Source organism: Myotis brandtii, unplaced genomic scaffold, assembly GCF_000412655.1.
Source record: "Myotis brandtii unplaced genomic scaffold, ASM41265v1 scaffold120, whole genome shotgun sequence".
Lineage (NCBI taxonomy): Eukaryota > Metazoa > Chordata > Mammalia > Chiroptera > Vespertilionidae > Myotis > Myotis brandtii.
Genome location: NW_005354174.1, coordinates 3,417,526 through 3,429,943, shown reverse-complemented (window position 1 = coordinate 3,429,943; position 12,418 = coordinate 3,417,526). Strand labels below are relative to the sequence as shown.

The window sequence follows — 12,418 nt, the reverse complement described above, 5'->3', positions numbered from 1 at the left end:
AGTTCCCAAAGGCTACCTGGCTTGTGATGGATGTTGCCTAATGAGCCGCACTTGGAGGTCACCTTGCTCAGGTCCACGGGTTTGTAGACTATTTGCACCTGGAGGTGAGAGGGGCGGGCAGAGAATAAGTGGGGTTACTTTACGGGCGGAGCCCAATGAGAAGCAGCTGTGGGCATCCAGGCGCGGCTGGACCAGGCCTGTCTGCCGAGGCCCAGCCTGGGTGGAAACGTGCCCACCCTGCCCGCAGGGAGCCGGGTCTGCACCAGTGACTGGGGGCTGAAGACGCTCCAGTCCCCAGGGCAAGGACCCTCGGGGCAAACAGGGTCCTTCTCTCTGTCCCTGAGCAGGGCCCATGCCATCTGCTTAGCAAACACACGTAGAGCAGCCACTCCTGACGCGACACAGACATCACATTCAGCGAGGACACAGAGAAAGGAGGCCAGTGCGACCCAGTGTGCAGCATTGGGAAAGCGAGAGCGTATCTGCTGGGCCTCAAAGAGGAGAGGGCCTTGGGGGCGGAGAGGGGGCTTTCTCCCAGGAGAAGCTTCCAGAAACCCCAGCACACCCACAGCAAGAGCAATGACGGTCAGTGAGCAGCCGTGGGGAGACCCGGACGGAAGAGCCAGTTGGCACCTGAGTGTCCTGGAAAGTGACACTGGCAGGGGGCAGGCGGCCCAGCAGACACCCCCAGGGTTAGTGTCTCAGAGAACAGACACCCACACACCCGCCGAGGCCCAGGGCTTCCCCTTGGCCCCGGTCCACCCTGTGGCCGGCCACACTGGCATCCTCCCCAGGGGGACGGTGGCCCCTGCACAGCCCCCTGATCTCAGCCCAAGAGCCGGCATCCCTGGGGGGGCTCCCCAGGGGGCTCCTGGAGGAAGTCCCACAAAGCCATGGCTGTGAGGGGTCCCAGATGGTCACTGAGGGACCTTCCCAGCAGTGACCTTGTGTGAGGTCACCAGAGGGTGCAGGAGGTGTCACCCAGGGGACTCCCACTTCCTGCCTGGAGAAGGTTACCCGAGGGAGATGGCCTCGTGCCTGAGAATGGGTTTAACCAGGGGCACCAGGAAAAGAGGAGAAGTTTCTCCTTGGGTCAGAATCATCTGGAACAACCCCATTTTCTCAGTTACTCAGAATCACCCTGGCGTGTGCCCTCAGTCCATGGAGAGTTGATTGAGGCCGACAGGTGGGCCTGGGCTGTGTGGCCGTGTGTGGTGTGGGGCGGGAGGCACAGGGCTGGCAGCCTGCACCTCGAGGGGGTGGGTAATGAATGACTCTGAGAACAGGCCTGGGAGGGAGCTGGGCTCTGGGTGGGCACCCAGGAGGTGGTCAAGGAGCTTTGGGAACTCATCCCGGAGGGAGGGGGCGTGACCCCGGCTTCCTGCTCTTCCCTGCAGCCTGGATGGGCAGGCACCTCCAGACTGGAGAGAGGAGGGCAGGCCAGAGGCCGGAGCCCAGGCTGGGGGTCCAGGGCCCCCGAATCACCTGAGGCTGACACTGTGCAGCCACCTTCCCCCAGACGAGCTTTCTTCGAAGGCTCCTCCTGCAAACAAGCCTCAGGCGCGGACCAAGCACAGGGCCTGGCCGGCCGGGCGCCCGCGGGTCTCTTCTAGGCTAACCCACAGGCCCGCAGGGAGTGCGGGACAGACAGGAGGTGCCCGAGGAAGTTCCTCCGTGTTCTGTGACTGCCAGCAGCAGTGGGAGGTACCCTCTCCTCCTGCAGGACCTGCCTCAGCCTCGCCAGCACGGCCTCCCACCAGCTGACCAGACACGAGTTAAACCGGAAAGCACATGCCTCCTCCTCTGGCCGGAGACCAGTCTGCGGCAAAGCCAGCGAACCAGGAGTCGGAGCTAAAGCAGCAACGTGACCAGGGCTGGGGCGGGTGGGGGGCCAGGGGCAGGCGAGCAGGGACTGGGGAGACAGCAGCACTGGTGAGGAAGCGTTCATGAGCGCCATGCAGCAGCCGCGTGGTGAGTGCCCATCCCGGGGCAGCGGGGCTGGGCAGAGCGGACAGCGCTCAGGCGGGGCAGCGGCACATTGCAAGAATAAACCCTCGGCTGGATGCAGACGACGGCGGCCCAGGCTGGGCATTTTCTGGAGGGAGAGCCCCTTGGGGCATCGCCACCATCCTCGGCTGCCAGCCAGGAGCGGTGCCTGCTCTCAGAAACCTCCTCTCCCCAGGAGTGGGCTGCAGGGGTCTCGAACCTCCTGCTCCCCGTGTTAGGCCGGGGCAGTGGGGGAGCCTCAGGATGAGTTTGCACCCACAAAGGACAGCAGGAGGGCAGCAGCAGAGCTGGCCAAGTGGGGAGGTGAGGGTGCAGCCCCAGGTCTCGGGGACACATGCAGTGGGGATGCAAGGAGTCCCCAGAGGCATTTGGAGGCAGCCGGATTTAAAAGGGCCCAAAGCAATACAATAAATAATCAAACGGGCCCAAAGCGGTGTTTCCCTGTCTCCCGGGGCCGCAGATGGTCATCTGGGGCCTTCTGTTGGGCTCTTTTGCATCTGAGCCTCTGCCAGGGGATGGAGCTGGTTTGAACATGGGCCAGAGGCTGAGGCACTGGCTCACCCCCTGCAAGTGCAGGAGACAAATGAGGCCAGAGACCGGACTCGGCTTGCTCTGAGGTAGAACAGTGTGACCTTTGTGTCCACTTGTCAGGACAGGGCCAGCTGTCCACAGTGGGACCCCTCAAAGTGGGCCTGCCCAGGTGATGGGGAGAGGGTGACAGAGCCAAGTGCTGCCACCTTCAGCCCAACCTCGAGGGGCCGGGCTGCGGGGCTCCCGGGAGCCCGTGCTGGGCGGTGAGTGGGGTCACGGTGGGTGTGAATGCTGTGAGGACCCCACTTCCAGGTATGGGCCAGAGAAAGATCAGCCACCTTCCCTAAGCTGCCCCGGGCAGGCCAGGGGCCCCCCCGGTGCTGGGCACCCCTCCCAGAACGGGGCACGGAGCCTGAGGATGGTTTATTCTATGCAATGTCTCACAGGGCACACACTCATGCCACGCCTTCAACACCAGACCCCAGTCGGGCGCAGGGGACGTGTGAGGTACTCACACTGCCGCCTCCGGGCACATGTTTGATATTATCCTTTGAGCCACACTTGGACTGGACGTTGCTAAGATCCAGCTTCTTATTAATTATCTGCACCTTTGACAGCCAGAAAAAAGGATGAGTGACACCCCCAGCTCGCCTGCTCTGCACGGAGGACCCCGGAGGGTAGGGCGGGGACCGGAGGCCCAGGCAGCACCCCAGGAAGGCACTCCCCAACCGGCTGATCTGGGCGGGCCCACCCTACAGCTTGGGGTTCACAAGACAGACCCATCCGGAGGCAACTCTTCCCCCGACACAGGGTGTGTCACGGAGGCCCCTGGGCGAGCCTCTGAGGCCCTAAACCAGAACTGAGTGCTCACATGGTAGGGGGGAGAAAATGTGCTCACTTGTGTTATTTTAATCCTCACCGAGGAAGTGCTTAGAGAGAGGAAGGGAGAGAAACATCCATCGGTTGCCCTCTGTATGTGCCCTGACCTCGAATCGAATTGGCAGCTTTTCCACGCACAGGACGATGCTCAACCACCGAGCCACTTGGCAGGCCCACTGAGGCGATTAAATGAACAAACAGAGTCCCAGCTGGGCCCTTACGCACACCCCTCGGACCCATCAGAACCTTCCCCGAGACCTGGCTGTGGCTGTTCTCAAGCTTGTCAGGCGGTGGAATCACCTGCAAGTATTTAAAAAAACCCCGACCCCACCGCAATCTAGAATGAGAATCTCGGGCTCTGCTTCTGCAAAGCGCGTGGTGCTGCCTGCACGCCTGGGTCGAGGACCACTGAGGTCACAGGAGGACGTGGGCGCTGTATGGAGAAGACAGAGCAGACCTCCCAGCCCCCCGGCGTGCGAGGACTTGGCCTTGTGGAAGGCAGGGTAAGTGCTGCCCTTCCAGCCGTCGGCTCCCCCTCGTCCACAACCAGGTGCCTCACGGGAACTGGGACAGGGGCCCAGGGGCCTCCTCTCAGCCTCCCTGGGCAGGTGTGGCCCCGATGGTGCGGTCCCACTGTCGTCCTGTGAGGCTCAGGGGTGGGGATATTGACATCTTAGTGGGGAAAGATTTTGACCCACTTTGTCTAAAAACTATGAAATACGCAGACAACCATGGCACAGAGACGAGGGTTGGCAAACTCCACTTTGCTGGGATGACAACACCCTCGTCAGCAGGTGTCTCCCCTCAGGAGCACTGTGCTTGGAAACAGGGAGCCACGGGTTCAATCAACCACCGATGATATAAAGGACCAACAGCCGGCGTTCCCGCTTAAGAACCAGCATCGGCCGATGAACCAGGCCGTCACGGTCAGGGCACACGCCTGGGTTGCAGGCTCGATCCTCGATGGGCGTGCAGGGGGCAGCCGATCAATGATTCTCTCTCCTTACTGCTATTTCTATCTCTCCCTTTCCCTGTCTCTCAAAAAAAAAAAATTTTTTTTTTTAAAAGAACCAGCATCGCTCTCTGAAGTCCTGAAAACAGCACTGAGACCTCCTCTGTGCTGCCTTTGGGAACGATGGCTGGGGGCCGCTGCCCAGAGGCCAGGGTTAGGGTGGCTGAGGCTGAGGGTCAGGGTCCTGGCTGGAGGCCACTGCCCAGAGGCCAGGGTTAGGGTGGCTGAGGCTGAGGGTCAGGGCCCTGGCTGGGGGCCGCTGCCCAGAGGCCAGGGTTAGGGTGGCTGAGGCTGAGGGTCAGGGCCCTGGCCGGACTCGTCCGGGGAGAATGAGCCAGAGCCGGCCACCCAGGGGTCCACAGGTCCTCAGCAAAACGAAGAATTGAGGATATGATAGCGAAATTGATCCATCCTACTTTTTGGTGTTAAAATGGCCTTTCCTTTATTAAATTATTAATTACTACATCACATTAATAGATATTATTTTTAGATGTCCTTTACCTGGCTACGTAAACAGATAGCAATCTTCTGGAGGCACCACCCCCAACCTTTTTCTTTAGCATGAACCTAACCACCTGAGAAACCTATCTAACCCACCTCTTTATTCTTTTATGGTCCTTTCAAATAAAAGCTATGCCTGGCTGGTGTGGCTCAGTTGGTTGAGCATTGTCCCGTGCACCGGGAGGTCCCCGGTTCTATTCCTGGTCAGGGCACGCTAGATCTCTGGGGCGGGGGTGGGGGATGGGGGGGTTGTGTGCAGAAGGCAGCCAATCAGTGTTTCTCTCTGATCAATTTTACTCTCATCCTCTCCCTTCCTCTCTCTCTAAAATCAGTAAAAACATATATTTTTTCCATTAGAAAAAACCCAGAACATTGTGCTTTTGAAAATAGAGGTTAAAAAAACGCAAAAGTTTTCTTGCCTTCCAAACACAACCACTATCGTATTTCATTGCATTCCCTGAAGCCTCATATATACGTAAACTACCGTCATGTGGGTAGAAATGGTAGTAATTAGTGCGTCCACACACTTTCTATCTTGTTTTATCAAGTAACGTACCCTAGGCACCTGTGCTATCAGATGTTTATCCTGATTCCATTTTAAAGAATATCAACAGCCTCACCACGAACACCTTTGTGCAAGGAGCTTTTCCCTGTTTTGGGTTACATGGGGTCCCAGGAGTAGAATTTCCAGGCCACAGTTATAAACACTCTGAAAACGCTCAGCACAGCCCCCTGCATGGCTTTCTGAAGGATGTTCCCCGAGAGCGCGGTGCAGGAAGCTCACCATAGAGCTGCCCATCTTGGGCATTTAAAAATGTGTTTATTTCCTTGACTAACACAGACGGCACGGCATTGTTGGCTTCCTCTGCCTTTCTTTGATTTTTTACTAAAGTTGCTCCTTTGCCCCCTTTTTGCTAGTAGGTGTATTTCTTTCTAACAAACAACTGTTCAACTTCTTTCTTTGTAATTTCTTCTTTGTTTTTTAAATGTCCCTCTGTTAGCGGTTGGATGAATCTCTAATTCCACGTCCCCTTTCTCACCACCACCCGCTTCGTTACTGACTCGGAGCTCACAGGGGAGGCCCAGGGAAGTTCAGCGATTTTCTCGAGCCCGTGGCAGAGAGAGCCGCACAGGAATCTGGATCTGGGCGTGTCTGTGGCCACAGGCGACGGATGTGACTGCAGTGTTTTGCCTGAGCTGTCTGTCCTCAAGGCTGTTGTGTCATAAGTCAAAACAGCACTCTCCCTCGGAGAACACCGAGTTCTCTCCCGGAGCGGGAGACACACGGGCAGGGCGTTAGCCAGGCGGGAGCAAAGAGCCGGGTGAGGGATGGACTTTCTCCCGCTGCTGCTTAAGGAGCTGCTGTCACCCTCTGCATCGTGTCTGAATCAATGTGTGCCGCCCTCAGATTTGAGGGAGTCCCACTTGAACTTCTTCCTCGGGGATCATTTTTATTTACAACTTTCAACTGGGTAAGTCCCAGAGGGAGACTAGCCTACTTTCACGAAGAGCAGTTTAGAATTAGAAAACAACAACAACACACACACAGTAATAAAAGAAGAAAATGTAAAGGAGAATGGTAAAAGAAGGGGAGGCCATTAGCACTGACAATTACAAGACAGATTATTACCCCCTGGCCAGGTAGCTCAGTTGGTTAGAGCTTCATCCTGATATGCCAAGGTTGTCTGATCCCTGGTCAGGGCACATACAAGAACCAACCAATGAGTGCATAAATGAGTGGAACAACAAATCGATCTCTCTCTCTCTCTCTTTTCCTCTCTCAAAAATAAATAAATAAAAACATTAAAAAAACACACACAAACAAGATGGTTCCTTACATTTAACTCTGAGCTTCCTGGAAGCCAAGGCAAAAAGGCAAACAGGATGGGTTACATAACTCCTCTTATCTGACAAAGAAAACTTACCAGTTTTGCAAGTTTTCTGTAAAATCCATATAAGAAATTCATCAATCAAATCAAGAGTCCATGAAGTAATAATAAAATTTATAACATACACAGAAAATTTTCCCTCCAGTGTAACTTTTTCTTTTTCCAATCCCACAAAAAAGACAACAAGCTCTCAGTAGCCCTTTTATGGGATTTGGAAATAGACAAAAGGATATGTACAAAGCAGACACAAATTACCCGTTAGTCATCAAATTAAGCCAACACCCTTTACAGAATGTTAGGTTTACAGAAAGGGGGGAAAAGGGTAACGGTTGGCATTCTGAAATTGGGATCTTGAAACGACTTCTCCCTGGAGTACCTTGTGTGATACCGAGCCTCAGGTCTGGCCAGACACTGAACATACCCATCACAGGAAAGAGCAATGTTTTGGAAGCTCCAAATTTTAGTCTGGAGACTCCCAGTCAGGCAAGAAATTCCTGTGGTCAGGGTTTGGCCCTGGAGGAGAGGGTGGGGTGAGGTGGGCGGGTCCACTTTGCTTTAATCTGCTTCCTGGAGGGAAGTCCCAAACCTTTATTAGACCTTGAACTTGTTCCGTTTGCGCTCAGATCGCTCAAGGTGCGCCAGGTGGCCCAGCCCTCACCTGGCGAGCGCCCGGCTGGCCCCTGGTCCTGGCTGTCCCTGGCGAGGTCTGCCCCCAGCACTGCCTGGTGCTTGCTGGGCGACCTCGCCTCACTGGGGTCAAGAGGCCCAGGGCCCAGGGCTGGGGATTTGGAGTGGGATGTTCTGGTGGGAAAGCTTATCTGGGTCCTGTTAAGTCAACCAGCCAGAGAAGAGGTCAAATAACAGGGAAGTCGCCTGTAGAATTATTTGCACTGTTCCTTTAAACAGTGACTGCCCCCAGCTGCTTTAAAATGATTTACACAAGGTTTTTCCACAAACACGGGCGCTGTGTACGGGGAGGGTCCCAGCCTGGCTCTGCCCGCCACTCACTGCAAGGGCCCGACACCTTAGCCCAGGTTCACCTGAGTCCAGGACAGGCAAACGATCCCAGGCAAACATTCACTTTACTCCACAGAAATGTTCCTCACCTGTGCTTTTTAAATTAAGAGCTGGGACTTTGTCGATAAATATAATGAATCTAGAAATACTTCCTGAATGGAGACAGACGCTTACAGCGCTCCATCGCCATCTTGTGGCCTCTGGGAACATTGCAGCCCAGGGCGTTCCCAGCCTGAGCTCCGGTCGGTTCCTGTCCAGCTGGGTCTTTGCATTCCGGCTGCGGGCCAGGGCGGGCCAGGGCCCCCTCCGAGAAGTGACGTTAGCTCTGTCTGCTCAGAGCCAACCAGGCCACCCCCACGCTCGGGCCGCCGTGCCCTTTCCAGGCTATGACCCTGCACATCCCGCTCACCCTTGGCAGCCACAGGATCCCCTGTTCTCCTGACCAGGCAGCCCAGCCCCAAGTGCACCTTCTCTCTGACCCTGGATGGCACCGGGGGAGGGGGGCCTGTGCTTCCTGCTGCACCCCCACTGACCACACAGAGGGGCGGCTGAGGTTGGTGTTGCCCCATCTGCCCTCGCATTCAACGCTGAGGCCTCCCAAGCTCACGCCCACGACCACTGACAGCTGAGCCTGGGCTCTCTGCCGCGGGTCCCTCCAGCTCCCTCTTCCTTCCACATCCTGCCTAGAGGACAGTTCCTGTCGGCCAGGGCAGACACCGCTGGGGCACAAAAGGCCTCCTCCAGCAGCTGTTCACTCTCCTTGGCTCTCTCGTGTGAGTGAACAAAGCTCTGGCCTAAGCCCCCACTCCCCTGCCCATCCCAGCTCTAACTTGATTTTGCTTCTGATCTGAAAATCTCCAGCGTGCGGTTCCTCACGGCCTCTTCCAGCCCCTGGGCCCAGCACTCTGTGTGAGTGTGTGTGGGGGGGGGGCGGGGGGCTGTCCTTGCCAAGGCCAGTGATGGTCCCAATCAAGGGTCTGCCCTGGCTTCTCTGAATTGTTGGTAACACGTGAGACTGTGGGTGACACCCCACAACACAGGTGACTCTCCGTGTGGGGGACCCCCCCATGGTATGGGCTGCTCCCCACTGCATCCCTGGCCAACCTCTCAGCTCCCTTTGTATTTCCCTCCCCTGGCCTGGGCCCCGGGGGCAGCAACTCAGCACAGGGCCTGACACTCGGAGGTGCCCCAGAAATGTTGGTGAATGAACACAGGGAGGTAGGAACCCGCTTCTGATGCTACCTGCGTGCTCTGTATCACCAGGATGTAAGGATGCCAACTCACATTATTCACCTGCAGTGAGTAGCTTTTAAAAAAATGTTTTAAATTTTTTAAAAAAATGTAAAAATTGATTTTAGAGATAGGAAGGGAGCAAGAGAGAAACATCGATTTGTTGTTCCAGTTCTGCATTAGTTGGTTGATTCTTGTATGTGGCCTGAATGGGGATGAAACCTGCAACCTCGGTGTATCAGAATGACACTCTAACCAACTGAGCTACCCAGCCAGGGCCTTTAAAATATGTTTTAAATGCTGGTTCTCTGTCGCCATGATGGAATTCTCCCCTGCTCCCCTCACAGAGAGTAGGGCTCGGACAGACTCTTGGGGAGGGAGGTGCGAGACAGAGGGGGTGGCCTGGCTGGGACTGACTGACATTTGGGGACACGGGGTCTTAGCCTGGACCACACATCGGGAACACCTGGGGAGGCCCCTGAGGTTCTTACGAACCTGGGAAAGGCTCTGGCGTCAGGATTTTTAACAGAACCCCCCCCCCCCGCCCCCCGGTGATTCTCCTTGGCCGCCGGGTGGGGAATGAGAACCGTGCCGGCTCCAGGAGCAGGCTCCCTGATCTGCAGTGACCCGCAGCTGCCGGCCTCGCCGCCCCTGGCTCCCGTCTTCGTCTAGTTCTGTGGAGGGGCCGAGGGATTGTTCCCCACTCTCCTTTTAAAGTTCAGAATTTCGTTTTGGTCTCTGCAAGCTGTACACCATCACTGCACACGACGGAAGTAGGAAGGCCGAGGTTCTCGGTCTGCAGGTTGCCTAGCAGCTGCTCTTCCTTCTTCCCAGAGGCCTCGGTTCACGGAGGGAGCTGCCCCTCAGCTGAGGCTCCCACAGGCCACAGCCCCCAAGGCCTGAGCGTCGCCTCCGGGAACCGCCGGCCCAGCCCAGGCGGAGGACACGTTCGCTTTAAGAGCCTTCTCCGTGGATCCCAAGCGTCTCTGTTTCCTTTTCAGTTTCCCCGGAGACGGATGCGTGGCTCTTTGTCGTGGGGGCTGAGGTGGTCTTTGGTTCAGACAATTGTCTAGGTTTTCTATGGACGTTAAGGGGCGGCTGTCGCTCCTCCCTCTGCGCTTACCCACACCTCCCGCCTGGTCAGTCCTAAGGAAAGTCACCCTCTCTCCTTCGGGAGATGAGGGCACGTCTGCGCCCGGCCTGGTGAGTGGTGACCTGGGGCACCTTCCCCTTCCACTCTGAGCCTCAGGTCACAGCCCTGGTCCCCAGGCTCCTCGCCCTGCGCAGTGCGGGGCGGGGGCAGGGCAGCCCTGGGAGAGTCCCCCCTCCACTCAGCGCTGTCACTCAGCAGAGCTGCAAGAACTGGGCCAAAGGTGCCCAGCCCTTCCAAGCCAACCTCAGATGACCCTGGGGTGGCAGGAGGACACGGTGTTTGCTGGTGTGTGACGGCCCCGCGGGCTGGGAGTCGCTCAGGGCTCCGGCTCCCTCTGGCTGCGCTGGTCACAGCTGCAGAATCCTCTCCACGGCGCACACTGGCCGGTGGGGTTTTGCTTCTCATTTTTCAAAACGGGCAAACGGTCACACTGCTATGAAAACAGGCACGAGGCCCCCCGGCACTGAGGGGAGGGGGCCGCGTGGGGAACATCCCGTCGTCTTGCAAACCAAGTCCCTGGAGCCCCCTCTGCCCCCAAACATCACAGAAGGATCAGCCTCCAACCAGCACCCTCACCGCTGCCTCAGCCCCCCTGGAAGGAGCCGGGCATCTCTACCGAGAGGCGCACAGGCCGGCATCGCAGGAAGGAAACATGGCCCAGGGCCTCCCTGTGGTCCAAAGACAGCTCCCCCGAGAGGCGCCTGGGCCCCCACGGCTGGGAGGGGCCAGCGGGAGGCCCTGAGGCTCCGCAGGAGCCAAGAGCAGGGTTTCAGGCGAGACACCCACACGGGCTCTCCGAGATGGCCTCTTCCAGGGACACCCAGTCCCCGGCCAAGAGTAATAAAATCGATGGTGCGGAGGGTGCCCGCTGTGGGGGAGTCGAGCTGTCCCAACTGGAAGGTTCTGTAAAGACTCCCAGCCCACCAGGAGGCTCATTGCCCCCCAAACGGCCCAGCCCAAAGCCCCCACACATCTGTGGCCTCCAGAGCAGAGCCTTGGTCCTCGGTACCCCACACACCTCCTCTTCTCCCTTCCCTGTGCCCCCCTGGTGGTGGGTGGGGAGGGCTGATCTGTGTACCCACAATTCATATGCTCAAGTCCTAACTCCCGGGGCCTCCGAACGTGGCTGTGTCTGGAGACGGGGCCTGTACAGGGTGGTTCTGTTAAAACAGCACCTTAGGGTGAGCCCTCATCCGCATGACTGGTGTGCTTACAGGAGGGGAGGTCGGCCCAGAGACACCCGGAGGGAGGAGCGGGAGCACGCAAGGAGGGGCAGCCGTCTCCAGTCGAGGAGGGAGGCCTCAGCGGCCCTTCCACACCTCGGTCCTGGGCTTCTGCCCTCGGCACTGGGAGGAGACAGGTTTCTGCTGTGTAAGCACCCAGCGTGGTATTTCCCGTGTCAGGCCCAGGAAACTCGGGGGCAGGGACAAGAGGAGGAGGGCAGGCGGGGTCCAGGCCAGCCCCTTCTCCCTCCACCTCAGGCCCTCGGAAGCTCACGGCCCCCACCTTTAGGGGACCCCAACATTTCATGAGCCCCCACTTGCGCCTGGAAGAATCAGTTCAAAATGGAGCCCAGACTTCCCCAGAACTGAAGGTAGAGAGAAGCCTAATCTAAGCAACCATCCGACAAACGCCTGACACCCACCTACCGACCAGCTGTGTCACGTTCTACACGAAGTGGGCACCCCCACTTCGAGGACCCCCGGGTCACAGATCAACCGTCCTCTGATCAGCAGGGGCTGACATGGGGAGGAAAAGAACCGGCATTTTCTCTCCCCCACTCAGAGCCCCCTTGGCTGCGTGGGACCCCAATAAAGAACCACAACCCATTGTCTTTCCTTGAAGAGGTCTGGGAGGGGGCCGGGGTGCTATGTGAGGGTGGGAGGCAGACACTCGCCTGCCTCTGCCCCAGGTGTGGGGGCCGCACGCCTCCCCCGGTTCCGGTTCCGGTTCCGGTTCGGTTCCACACAAGCACAGCGGCCTCCGCACGCCCTTACCTTCCCGCCTCCTGGCTGGTGCTTCAGGTTTTCGGTGGAGCCGATCTTGGACCTGACGTTCTTCAGGTCGGGCATGGGCACGGGGGCAGTCTGCAGGCGGCTCTTGGCTGAAGACGGCGACTTGGGTGGCGTGCGGACCACAGCCACCTTCTTGGGCTCCCGGGTGGGCGGGGTTGGCAGGGATGGGGTGCGGGAGCGGCTG

The 12,418-nt window shown here is 57.8% G+C and overlaps 1 protein-coding gene across 9 annotated transcripts in view; it reads right to left on the bottom strand.

Moving 5' to 3' along the window:
* The window catches only part of MAPT (microtubule-associated protein tau), an 87,623-nt gene that overhangs the window by 8,589 nt on the left and 66,616 nt on the right, over positions 1 to 12,418 (bottom strand). For 6 of the 9 annotated variants that reach the window (XM_014531958.1, XM_014531928.1, XM_014531931.1 and 3 more), the window contains 3 exons: positions 12,217 to 12,418; positions 3,054 to 3,146; positions 17 to 98 (listed from right to left, as the gene is read on the bottom strand). The exon at positions 12,217 to 12,418 is cut by the window's right edge and continues 3 nt beyond it. In XM_014531958.1, coding sequence (XP_014387444.1) covers positions 17 to 98; positions 3,054 to 3,146; positions 12,217 to 12,418 — 377 coding nt within the window. The remainder of the gene's footprint in view (positions 1 to 16; positions 99 to 3,053; positions 3,147 to 12,216) is intronic. The other 3 variants (XM_014531944.1, XM_014531949.1, XM_014531952.1) reach the window with 1 other exon arrangement.